The 12,270-nt window shown below is 46.4% G+C and overlaps 1 protein-coding gene across 1 annotated transcript in view; it reads left to right on the top strand.

Moving 5' to 3' along the window:
- Positions 1–12,270, top strand: part of DYNC2LI1 (dynein cytoplasmic 2 light intermediate chain 1) — an 809,324-nt gene that overhangs the window by 691,411 nt on the left and 105,643 nt on the right. The window contains exon 12 of the mRNA XM_069608461.1: positions 2,470–2,562. Coding sequence (XP_069464562.1) covers positions 2,470–2,562 — 93 coding nt within the window. The remainder of the gene's footprint in view (positions 1–2,469; positions 2,563–12,270) is intronic.

Raw genomic sequence — 12,270 nt, 5'->3', positions numbered from 1 at the left:
TTTCCAAACCCTTCTACTGGTAAATACAAGTTTATAACCAAGACTTTGCCACCTTTGTGTCCGAGCCTTGCTATTGCACCCTTACAGAGCTTACATGGTTCTGGGCCTGCCAATGCCAGACTGGCAGGAGCCTTCCCAGGGGCTGCTTGTTGGGGGAAACCCTTGGAGTGGGACCTGAATGAATGGAGAGATGAGTCAATTCACATTATGCGTTGTGGGTTTTGGGTTTTGGTTGTGTGACACAATGCCTGACCCAGCCCTAACTCAAACTGGAATGAATGCAGCATATGCCCTGAAAGGATGGCGAGTTGCCTCCAATCCACATCCTGTGTTTTGGGTGTCTGGTTTTGGGTGAATGGGCTGAATGCCTGTGAGCCTGATTGAGTGCTGCCTGATGAATACACTAGTATGTGATTGGCTGATTGTGCCTAGCTTAGCCTGAGTGAATGGGTAGAGTTTTGTATAACAAAGGACCCCACACTTACCTTCTTGGTCAGAAACTGAAGGTCGAAACCGAAGCACGAAGTTGAAGTCTCAAGAAACTTGTATCCTGAATCCAGCTGGAGGAAGAAGTCTGCTGCTGCAACTCTTCAAGGAATCCAAAGGCTGCATTGCTAATTCAAAGACTGAACAAGGGAGGAACTGGAAAAGCGATCTCTTCCCGTACCTATGAGGTGACATTGTACAACTGCTGCTCTCCACCCGAAGTATCCTGTGTGCCTTCCATCCGGAGAAGGTATCTTCGTGGGGCCAGAAGAGGAGTGCCTGGACATCTTAAGCCAAAGAAGTCCAACTGCATTTCCCAGGGTCTGAAGGAGTGTTCTTGAATGCTGGGGAGCCAGAGTCCTGTGTATCGCCCGGAAGAGGGAGTACCTGGCATAGTGCTGCACGATGCCTGGAGCTGTCAAAGTTCCAAGTGACCCAAGAATTCTTCAAGGGGCACTGCACCCATGACACCCACCTGTCCACTTTTCCATGCCAGAAAAGGTCCAGGCTCGCCGCCTGCAGAGGAATGTCCGCCAGTGGGTTTCCCACCACCAAAAGCCAAGGAAAGCATCCTGAAGGTCCAGACTTGGTGGAAGTCTGCAGTTTAGTCCAGTGGTCAAGTCCAAATTGCCAGAAGCCATCCTATCATGCGTGTTGCGGCTGCAGCACTGAAGAACCCAAAGGCTGCCAACCACCAAATACCGAAACCTGACACCTGCTTCTGTCACTGCATCCATTGCCACCGAAAGTCACCAAAGGAAGGCAATATCTTCATCCAAGCCTTCGAGGTCCACAGCAAGTTTCCTCTTCATTGGACATCCACAGCCTGCGTAGCAACACGACAACAAGGACCACCACGACAGACCTGCATTGTTGCCTTTCCGATACTACTTGGTTCCCTTCTCCTGCTCGACACCGACATCCCAGTTACTCTTCCTTCTACGGGGGTTCCATCCTCCACGTGCATTCTTGAGTAATGCAGTGAAAGTCCACTGCTTTGCCTTCCAAGGCACCCAAACTACTGTGACGAGAAAGAGCATCTTCCATGCTCAGGATTCATCCAGGGGTCCCAGGTTCATCTTGGATCCTGTTCTCCGGTCTCTTCCCAGGTACTTTGGGTAGTGGGATCTGTAGCAAACAAAGCAGACCATCAATGATCATATTTGGACTTGGCTGTAATATACAAAGTCAAGTACACCTAAACCTTTCTTACAGGTTGCCCAGCTGGGGGGTGGGGGGATTCTTACACAGTATTGCATTTTTATTCTTAAAGAAAACATTCTTACAACATTCTAAATATTAACTGCATTTCTACACTGATACCTATGAGGGTAACCATTGCCTAATAATTTAAATGCTTTTTAATAGCTATCAGCTGGTGCATTATAACCGAATTTACAGGTAACTGTGGTACCACATAGAATTGTACATACTGAGTTAAATTACCCGATTAGATTTCTAGTACAAAGTGATTCTTATTTATTTGTATAGATCTACCTGACTTTGTATCCTTTAATAAAAGAACTGTGTTAGCACTTAACATAGTGTGTAGACATTCATTTGTGGGGGTTTGGGGATCCACTGTACCCAAGACCCAGCCTGCATTACCTCCCTTCAGTCTCAGCCTTGGTTGCTCGTTAATTCTACCAATCAATTGAGAGCCTTGGCTGGGGTGCCTGTGTGCCCCTACTGTAACCATATAGTGGGCCGAAGTACAGACACTCCCTCCAGTCTTTAAAAAGAGCATGCATGATATGGGCTTATGAAAAGATTTGTACATATTGGTGGGCAAAGAAAAGCTTGGGAACGCTTCACGGACGTAGAGGATGTTTGGCAAATTTAAAGGGATAGGGTTTGTAGAGCTAGAAGTGCAGGAATCAGTATCAGTGAGTTATTTATTCGGTTCCTTTACTTAAGATGCACTTTTGTTTATTACCTGTGGCAGGGTTGTCCTAACTTATTCATTTCTATGTGTCATCTTAGAATATTGGTGATCTGAAAGAGATTAAGGATCCAGCCAAAGATGCACAATTTGCAGAAAATGAGGTTGATGCAATGAGAGCACAGAAGGATCAGGTAAAATGTTCTAGTTTGTTTCCTTAACAGTATTATATTTTTACTTAAGTGGGGACACATTTTGCCATGTTAAAGAAACTTTTTTTCCATGATGAAAAGCATTTAAAGTTAAATCATAATGCTCTTCTTCCGTTTTATTTTAATATTTTACTTAAGATTTTACTTTAATGTCTCTTCTCTTCACATCTCTGTTTCAAAGAAATTTCTGTACAAACACAGTTTGAGCAACTCTCCTTATTTTGCAAAATTCATATATAAATGTTACATTTTCTCAAATACGCCTTTAAAAGTATCCTTCAATTATTTTCGCATGGGTATTTTATTTCAGTTCCACTATGAAAACATATGAAAACATATGCTCTTATTATCTCCAGAGCGTTGTTGAAGCCCCAAGTGGGGGAGCCATGGAGGAGGGCATTGATACTGTGCAGGCAAGTGGAAGCTTGCTGATACGTGCTGCAACCCCTGAAGGTGTCCTATGGGGAATCCACCAGATTCCACCTAGCCTCCTCCACCCCAACCAACAGGGATCTCCAAAACACCACTAAGGCCAATCATGCCTTACAAAACACCCATCATGTGCTATTTGAAAATTCCGTTTAATTAAGGTTTTGGCTTGTGATATTAACAAAACGAAAATGAACCCTGATGCAATCACAACCTTTCCCCTCTCCCCAACCTTCCCCTTCCACCCCTGCCCTTCCCCTTCCTCCCCCACCTCCCTCACTTTTGCCCCTCCTCCCCCCTCCCTCTTCCCCGCCATGGATCCTATAATAACAATTATGGCAAGGGTCCAACACAATATGTTATGATACATTTGCATGCAAGGGGTAGTTCTTATACTGACGCTCGAGACGTAGGGCTCAGTACTCCGGAGTTGAGATGACCGTCCCATTAAGCCCCCCTGATCCTTGAGGCGGGGTCCTCTGAGGCCGGTATTCAAGTCCAGGGGTCTATCTAAAGTGTTCCGTAGTCCTCAAGCTGCTCTCCCGTATTTATCGAAGAAGGGGAGCCATAAACCCTCGATATTGGTCTTAGATTCATCAATTAGGTGGGTCAGGAATTCCATGTCGTATATAGCGCAAAGTTTGGTGACCCATTCCCCTTCCACTGGAGGTCGGGCTGCCTTCCATTGTTGGGCCCAACAACATCTAGCAGCCACTAACATGACCTGTAGCATGTGGTCATGAGTTACTTTCGGGCCTCCCTCTACTTCAATGCCAAACAACATTAACCGTGGGGATAGGGTTCTTTCAAATCATGTGTTATTTGAGTAACAACTGGAGGTCCCCCATTTCAGAGTTCTGGCTAGGGCAGTATGACAGATGTCAGGCACATATACACCCACAGCATAAGGATGTCAGCCCAGAGAGGAAAGTGTAGGCAGCGAGTACCTCATCTCAGCATACCATTCATCCATTTATGGGCACACTCGCGTGGGGAGAGACATGCTTGGTGCCTGTCAGGAAAGCTGGTAGGTCAGGAGATCAGTTGTGGACAAGGAAACACATAGAGCTCTCCTTCGGTAGAATGGGAGAGAGCGCTGGATACCTGTACAGGGTGTTCATACAGTATTGGCTGTAACAGGTCTTTGTGCGGTTCTTTACCACCTTGCATTAGTAGCACAGGTGTTTGATGCTGTGCCACATTAGTGACCTAATAATGTGTGTCTGGCTCCTCAGAGGACAGGGTGGGTCATGGAAGAAAGATGAAGGGAGTATGGTGTGGGGAGCGCGAGATGTGGAGCTGGAGAGAGAGTGCCGAAAGTGGGAGATAACGGGCATGGAGGGTGGTGACAGGGTCAAAACGCAGGTTCCCCCTTTCCAACGGATAGGCAGAAGAGTAGGAGGGTGCCTTTCGCCCTTTTTAATTGACTTTGCATCATATAAGGAGGAAAAGTGATGGAAAGGCAGTGCACACAAGGCAGTGCAACAAACACCAGTGCAGTAAACGGTTGCACAGGTAAAACATATAAGCTTATTGCCAAGGAAAACCAGTTAACTGGAAAGGAAAGCATCACCTCAAGCACCTCATGACAGTTCTACCTGATACTAAAATGGCAGCCTTCACAATTATACTTTTTGGTCTCTGAAGCGCAAACAATTAGTGAACACTGCAAACTAGATTTAGAACACAAGAGAGGAATGAAAGAGAGAGATGGTCTCCTGAAATGGAGACACAATCACAAAGCCTTGAGCAAGCATGCAACCTAGAGTCCAGGGGAAAACCAAACACAGATCAAATTGAGGAACCTGAACTTTTGGAGGCGTGAGGAGCAGAGGGCTGTGCCGTGCTGTCCCAGCCCCTGAAAAATGCCTGGCGGAAAGGCAGACTTTGTGCAAGCAGATTTCTGGGGATGATAATCCAGTAGCCAATGATTGTCGGAACCCATTGAGTGAGAGCAACATTTGATTAGCCTGTTGGGGGCTATAATCAAGATCCTGAGAGGAGTCATGGGACCACAGGAGCTTGGCAAGGAACATCATTAGCCTGCTGGGACTGGTGACTGGCCTCAGCCATAAACCTTCAGAATCTGGTCAGAGGCTGTGGTTGGCTGAAACCCGGCAGGTGAACCTTTTGGCTGGTGGGTGAGAATAACTTGAGTCTGAAAAGCACCTAAGTGGTGTAGGGTTAATGCCTGCTGGTAATAGTTTGAAGTATCCCCTATTAGGTTATTAATATGTGTACATCTCCAGAACCAAGGAGTGAAACTCTACTTCCAGAGCAACATTTGGTTTGGGGTACTTCAAATCCCCATATAATTTGAGTGATACGTAGGCTCCTATTATTTAGAGTAGGGAATTGAACTTGGACTGTGAAACTTAGTTTGGTTAATCATCCTGATACTGTTAACTCATGTATTTTAGACACCTTTCCCTTAGAGCCCTTAGGAAATCCTCCAACCTTTCTAGAAAACAAAGTAAAGGTGTTACAAATATCAGCATCTCAAGTCTTCAATTGCACACACCCCTTGACAGTGTACATGTACTTAAAACTAAATATAACTATTATATATTATTATTTGTTATTATGTATGCTAGAGTTCTGATTGATGCTAGCGTTTATGTAGTTTTACACAGGCCAACATATAGAGCAAGTGAGAAAATAAAAATAAAAAACTCGAATTCCAACAACCTATGTCAGAAGATTTCTTCATGAGCACTGAAGTGCTACCAATGCATATCCTTCAGACTATTGGTATAGAAAGAGACAGCGTTAATGAACTGTCAGTCAGTGTTAAAAATCCACTTTTTGATGAGGTTCTCTCTGCAACTGATGTGTGAACTTTTAAGCTACTCATGGCAGGGGCATTATCTGCCAGTGTACCACCCAACAATTATTATATCAGTGACAGATTTTTATCACATGCCGTTTTGTCCAGAAGTCACCTGTAAGCAGACAGTTTCTTTGTGGATTGTTTTATGCATAATGTTATGCTATGCAACCGCTTTGAAACTGAATCTTTCTTGGGTTACTGCTAATTCCATGCTTAGATGGGCAGTTGCTTTAACACTTTTTAGAATGTATTCCCAGGCAAGAAATATGTCTTGCGATTACCCAGGCATCACATCACATTTTAATAAAGCATTACCTAAGGTGGTCATCTGTTACAGGAGTACAAGTACTTTGGTTAAACAATGCTGAAACATTTTGCGGGTTACAGTCGTCTTAGCTAAGGGTTTTGGGCAGTCCTCAGGCCATCGTTAAGTATACATTTTTATCGCATACATTTTTTACTAGTGAGCTTTTCAAAGGAAATCAAAATTGCAGATGATGTTTCCTTTAGAAGGATTAAAGTCTTATCCTGGACAAGGTTTTATGAATACTAATACTGTGGCTTTGTTTTGTTCCCTTTCCTCCCCTCACTAAATTGCATTTGGGTGTCCAGGCTCTGCTTCCCTTCGTCCGTATCGTGTGGAGAAAAAAAAAGTTCTCATAGGTGTAAGAACCACCTATTGTTATTTGCATGTTAATGTTAAAGGATATTTGTACCGGGCACTATCACCACCGGAGTGGACCCTGGCGGCTCTGAAGGCTCTGAAAGAAAAGGGAAGTGGGGTGGGGGGTTGAGTTCGTGAGAATAAGCTGGAAAAGTGCAAGAGAGCAGTGATATGCTGTTGGCGGCCTCAACCCGGTGGGTCCGTTGGTTGGTCTTGGGGTGTTTTACGGTGTGTGCTGTTGTGCGAGTCTGTGTGGTTTGTTGTTGCAGTGTAGTGACGTCTGTGCGGATTGTTGTACTGAAGGCATGTGGTTGTGTTTGTTAGCGTTGGAGAGGTGTATGCAGAGGTTTGAAACTGTTAGTGGATTGGTTAGTTGGCATTGCTGTCCGGGAGTGAGGCGTTGAATATGTATTCACTCCAGGTGGGGTGTGGGAGCCTCTCTGCCCTGATCTGGGCCATAAGATCCTAACAGTCCCTTTCACACAACGTATACTCTCACATTCATAACCTTATACACATTTGTCTCGGCCACCTATGTGACACTTATCTGTATCCGGGGCAGGCAGGCGTATTTGCGTCTTTCGACGGAAACGTGGCACATGTCAACGCTTGCAAAAACGTCCAGGGGGCGGGACCTGCCTACATTCACAACTGCATACAGTCAATGCACAAGCTAGTGTTCACAACCTAGTTCCATTGTGGACTGTTACGCTCATCTGGAATCCACAGGGGCGTCGAACGAAGCTGGACTGCTGCGGTCTACACCAGTGTGACTCGTAGCAAAGTGATGATCGACTGCACTTGCCCACTCAGTTTCGTCTGCCTGGCCCGCAAGAATATTTTCCTAAATGCAGTAAAGGGGATCAGCCACCCGTGGTAGAGAGGTTAAACTAACACTACTTTCCCTGAAAACTTCCAGTATTCCCCTTCATAAAGTCTCAACTTATTGTTTGGAAGGATGAACTCTCCATCCTGCGTGGAGTGCAGGGGAGCGTAGAAGTTCAGTTACTTCACTGATCCGAAGGTATTTGGCAGAGTTCCAGACAACAATGACTCCGAGGTAAGTAGTGTGTTAACTGAATGTATAGTTCTTTTAGAGTTCAAATGTCTGTTAATTCACTCTTGCTCCTTTCATACCTTTTCCCTTGCAGCGTGATCCAAGGAGTGAGTTTGCCTCGATGGATGAAGGTAGCGCTTAGGTGAGAGTCAGTTTGTACCAAGCGCTATCTAGCAAGTAATATTGTTCCAAGTGTAATTAACCAATAGTTCTCGATCTTCTTTGCAGGTGCGGCGCCTTGCCGAAAATGTCTAACGTAGGATGGTGACCAGCGCTGCCTCGAGCGGTAAAATTCTGAGTAAGTATCTTGCGGTAAGTAAAGAATGCCTTTGGCGGAACCCCGCTCACCTTTTGTTTGTTCTTGTCTTTTCAGATGCTGATCTTTCGGGCGGCGATTCAACGGGTGTTGCACGGGGTCGTGGAGATGCTCCGAAGACAGGTGAGTATGGCGCGGCGCTGCAGCTAGCAATGCGACGCGGTTTATTTTAATGTCTTTTTCCTTTATCCACAGGTGCGGCTGCTCCTGGAAAAGATGATGACCAAATGGAAATCTCCTTGTTCTAACTTTCTCTTCTTCTTTCCTTTTCTCTAGGATCGGCTCTGGACACAAGACGGGTGAGGCTGTAGACTGGATGCTGGACTGCAGACGCAGTGAGCGTTACGCTGCTAAAATGCAGAATAACGTGAAGCGTGTGCTGCTCTTCGGGTGTGGTTTAACTAGCATCAAAAAAGTAGTTCCCAGGTAAGAAGTTCCAGTACCACATCTAAGCAACAAAATAGTTCCTAAAGGAAAGTAGTCCCTTCATGGCCTCATGATGGCCTGTACATGAGTTCTTTGCAGGGTGACCTGCATAGTTTAAAGTTGGTAATATGAGCATGGCGCCTACGGCGCCAGGACTGAACCCATATAGCCCCTAGGTGGGGTTTTGTGAATTCCTGTGTCTTCTTGGGTGCCTGTTCCCTGGACAGATGGACCTGTTCCGGATGGCTGGGGGCAGGCATGGTGACATAGACAGTGTTAGCATTCACACCACTCTGTACAAGTATGATACCTGGTAGTAATTATGGGGAGGGTGAAGTTGTTGTCTGGAGATTGCTGGGGATAATGATTTTATGTCCTCCTGGGTGTCGCTTGTGTCCTATTTGACTTGGCATCGTTGCTCTAGTTGTAGGAAGAGTTTCTGTGGTCGGTTCTGGATGTTATGATATGATATAGCATTTGTAACGCGCCTATACACAAGTGTTTCAAGGCGCGACGAGGCGGGGGGGAACAAGGGGAGACAGACAACGATCCTACTAGGCCAGGTGTCATTCAGATCGCGCAAGTGCATGGGTAGGAGGGACGGGAAAAGTGCGAAGGGGAAAGGGAGAGGGGAAAGTGCAGTACAGGGTTAGTAACGAACAAGATAAATAATAAGGGCCAGCTGGTGGTAAGTGCAAGAAAAGTGCGGACAAGTGCTGGGAAGGGGGGCTGTAGGGATACAAAGACTGTCCCGCAGTGCAGGGGTTGCCAGGAAGGCAGTGCAGGGGAGAGTGGCTGGGCCAAGGACCGATAATGGTGAGTGGCCCAGTTGCTGATTCCGTACAGTTTCAGTGATTTAGCAGGGGAGAGGGGTAGAGAAAGCAGAAGCAAAGAGGAAGGTTTTGAGGTACTTCCGGAACCGGAGATGGTTCTCCTCAAGTTTCAGGGAGGCAGGAAGGCTGTTCCAGAGGGAGGCCCCTGCTGCGGAGAGAGATCTCCCCCCAACTCGTTACTTGGAGAAGCGGCTGACCCTGAGGGAGTTGGAGGCGGATGAGCGATGTGCTTGAGAAGGAAGATATTTAGGAAGGGAGAGTTGAAGGTATTTTGGCCCCAGGCCCCAGAAGGACTTGTGGACAATGCAGAGGGTTTTGAACTTAATCCTCGCAGCCACAGGGAGCCAGTGTAGCGATTTCAGTCCTGGAGAAATACGGTCCCTGGGCTTGAGGCCAAGGACAAGTCTCGCAGTCCTGTTCTGGATGAGTTGCAGTTGGCGGAGAGTAGGGGCAGGAAGATTTAGATAGAGGCTGTTACAGCAGTCCAGCTTTGAGAGAACCAGGGCTCTGGAGACAGTGAGCTTCTGGGGGAAGGAGAGGAAAGGAAGGATACCTCTGAGGAGGTGCAACTGGTAGTGTGACTTCTTAGAAACGTCATAAATGTGAGGAGAGAAGGAGAGTGTGGAGTCGAAGATGACCCTGAGGTTTTTTGCCTTGCAGGTAGGAGCAGGAAGAGGGCCAAGAGAGGCTGGCCAGAGACCTGCAGGGAAGGAGGGAGTGGGTGTGCCGATGAGTAGAATCTCTGTCTTACTGGCATTAAGGCAGAGATCGTTGGCGGCACACCATTTCTGGATAGCAGAAAGACAGTCAGAGATGAGGGAAGGAGAAGAGGAGGCCGAGGGTAGCCTGAAAATGAGCTGGGTATCATCCGCATAGCACTGAAAGTTGGGGCAGAGAGCAGCAATGCGGTGGGCGAGAAGTGCCAGATACTGGTTGAACAGCCAGGGAGAGAGGTTAGAACCCTGGGGGACACCACAGGTAGAGAAAAAGATGTCAGAAAGGAAAGACCCCAGTTGGACCTGGGAGGGTCGATTTGAGAGGAAAGAGGTCAGCCAAGCCAGAGCCTGACCAGTGATACCCAGGTTATCACGAAGACGGTTGAGCAGGATGGTATGGTTGAGAGTATCAAAGGCAGAAGAGAGATCAAGCAAAATGAGAACACAAGGAATGTTAGAGTCAAGGTTCGAGAGCAGTACCTCACGGATGTTCAGGAGAGCAGTTTCCGTGCTTCTGGCAGCTCTGAAGCCAGACTGATGGTCATGAAGGCTGCCAACAGATTCGGCGTGGAGATTAAGCTGGGAGATGGCAAGTTTCTCCAGGAGCTTGCCCAGGAAAGGAGTGATAGAGATAGGGCGATAGTTAGCTGGGCAGGACGGGTCGGAAGAGGGTTTCTTAAGAAGGGGGTGCACAAGGGAGTGCTTGAGAGGGGATGGGAAGACTCCAGAGGCAAAGGAGTGATTGCAGAAGTCAGCAAGGGCAGGAGCCAAGGAGTCGATGTGGTCCTTAATAGTTTTGGAGGAGCAGGGGTGGACCTGTGTTGACGAGACTTTCATAGATCGGACTTGTCTCGAAACCTCATCAGCAGAAAAAAGGGGAAAGGCAGAGAACAAGAGAGGAAGGGTGGCTGCAGAAGGGCCAGGGAACGGCAGAGAATAGAGGGGGGGGGAGATGGGAGGAGAGTGAGGACAGGATGTCCTGAGTTTTTTAAATGAAGTGAGAGGCCAATGCCGTACAGAGGGCCTGGGAGGGGACAGGAGAGGTAGGGACTGCAGCAGGGTTGGCCAGCTCCTTGCAGATTTTAAAGAGTTCAGCCAAATTGTTGTCAGTGTCATCTTAAGTTTAGTCCTCCTTTTCTTTGTGTTTCCCGTTCGATTGTTTTGGTTTTTCAGTTTGAATCTGTGGTGTTGAAGAGCCAGGTTTTTAGTCATTTTCTGAATTGTAGGTGGTCTTTGGTGTCTCTTATTTCTTTAGGGATGTTGTTTGAGGTTTTTGCGGGTAAGTGGGAGAAGGAGGAGCCCCCGAGTTTTTTCTCAAGGTATGGTTTTTATTCCAGGCGGATTTCGTTGCTTGATCTGAGGAGTCTTGTTGGCTTGTAGATTGTTATTTTCTTTTGTAGGAATTCAGCTCCTTGTCCACTGATTGCCCTGTGTGTTATGCACATTGTTTTGAAGGTGATGCAATGTTTGACTGGGAGCCAATGCAGTGCGTTTAGGGCTGGAGTGATGTGGTCTCTTCTGGATAGTTTGAGGAGCAATCTGGCTGCTGCATTTTGGATCCATTGTAGTTTCTTCAGGAGGTATTCTGGTATCCCGAGATAGAGGCTGTTTGCATAGTCAATTCTTGACATTCTTGAGGGCGACGATTGTGAGTGTTTTGTGGGTGAAGGAGAGGAACGGTAGGATTCTTCTTGCCGTGTGGAGGAGGAAGAAGCATTTCTTGATGATTGTATTTATTTTTGGTTCTAGGGTTAGGGTGTTGTCCACTAGCACTCCCAGAGTTTTTACTACCGTAGATGGTGTTGGTGCGGTTCCCATTTCAGTTGGTCATGGAATGTAAGTGGTGTTCTCTTGGTTATTGGAAATGATCATGATTTCTGTCTTTCCTGGGTTGAAATTCAAGGGTTGAGTGATCATCTTGAGTGTCTTCGGTTTTATAGATGATTTGAGTGTCATCTGCGTAGTTGTAGCATGAAATGTTGTATTTTTTGAAGATTTTAATTACTGGAGTCTGGTAGATGTTGAAGTGTAGTGGTGATAGTGAGGATCCTTGTGGTCATGTCACTAACGCCAGTGCCCTTCACACTGCCGATGGACAGTGAGTGAACAAGGTGGTGCTCCTGAAGTGGGATTTCATAATTTGATGATTCTAAGATACTTGAAAAGATAGCTTCTCCATAATGGAAATAGTTCCTTATACTGTACTGCTTGCCCCAAAAGTATAAATAAGAAAGCAAGCTTTTAAAATGTGATTTCCTGTTTCTTCTCAGCAGTTCTGTAATAAATCAATCTTAATTCCATTCCTAGACACATACCCCAAGGCAGAAAATGGTATCCTCTCCTTTTGCATACTCCTGTCCCCTGCGCACCATTTAGCTGATGACAGCTAACATTTTAGGAGTTTTCTGATTCATGCTGG

Source organism: Ambystoma mexicanum, chromosome 4q (assembly GCF_040938575.1).
Source record: "Ambystoma mexicanum isolate Mex_15411 chromosome 4q, UKY_AmexF1_1, whole genome shotgun sequence".
NCBI lineage: Eukaryota > Metazoa > Chordata > Amphibia > Caudata > Ambystomatidae > Ambystoma > Ambystoma mexicanum.
The sequence above is the reverse complement of the archived record's forward strand: the minus strand, read 5'-3'. Positions and strand labels throughout refer to the sequence as shown.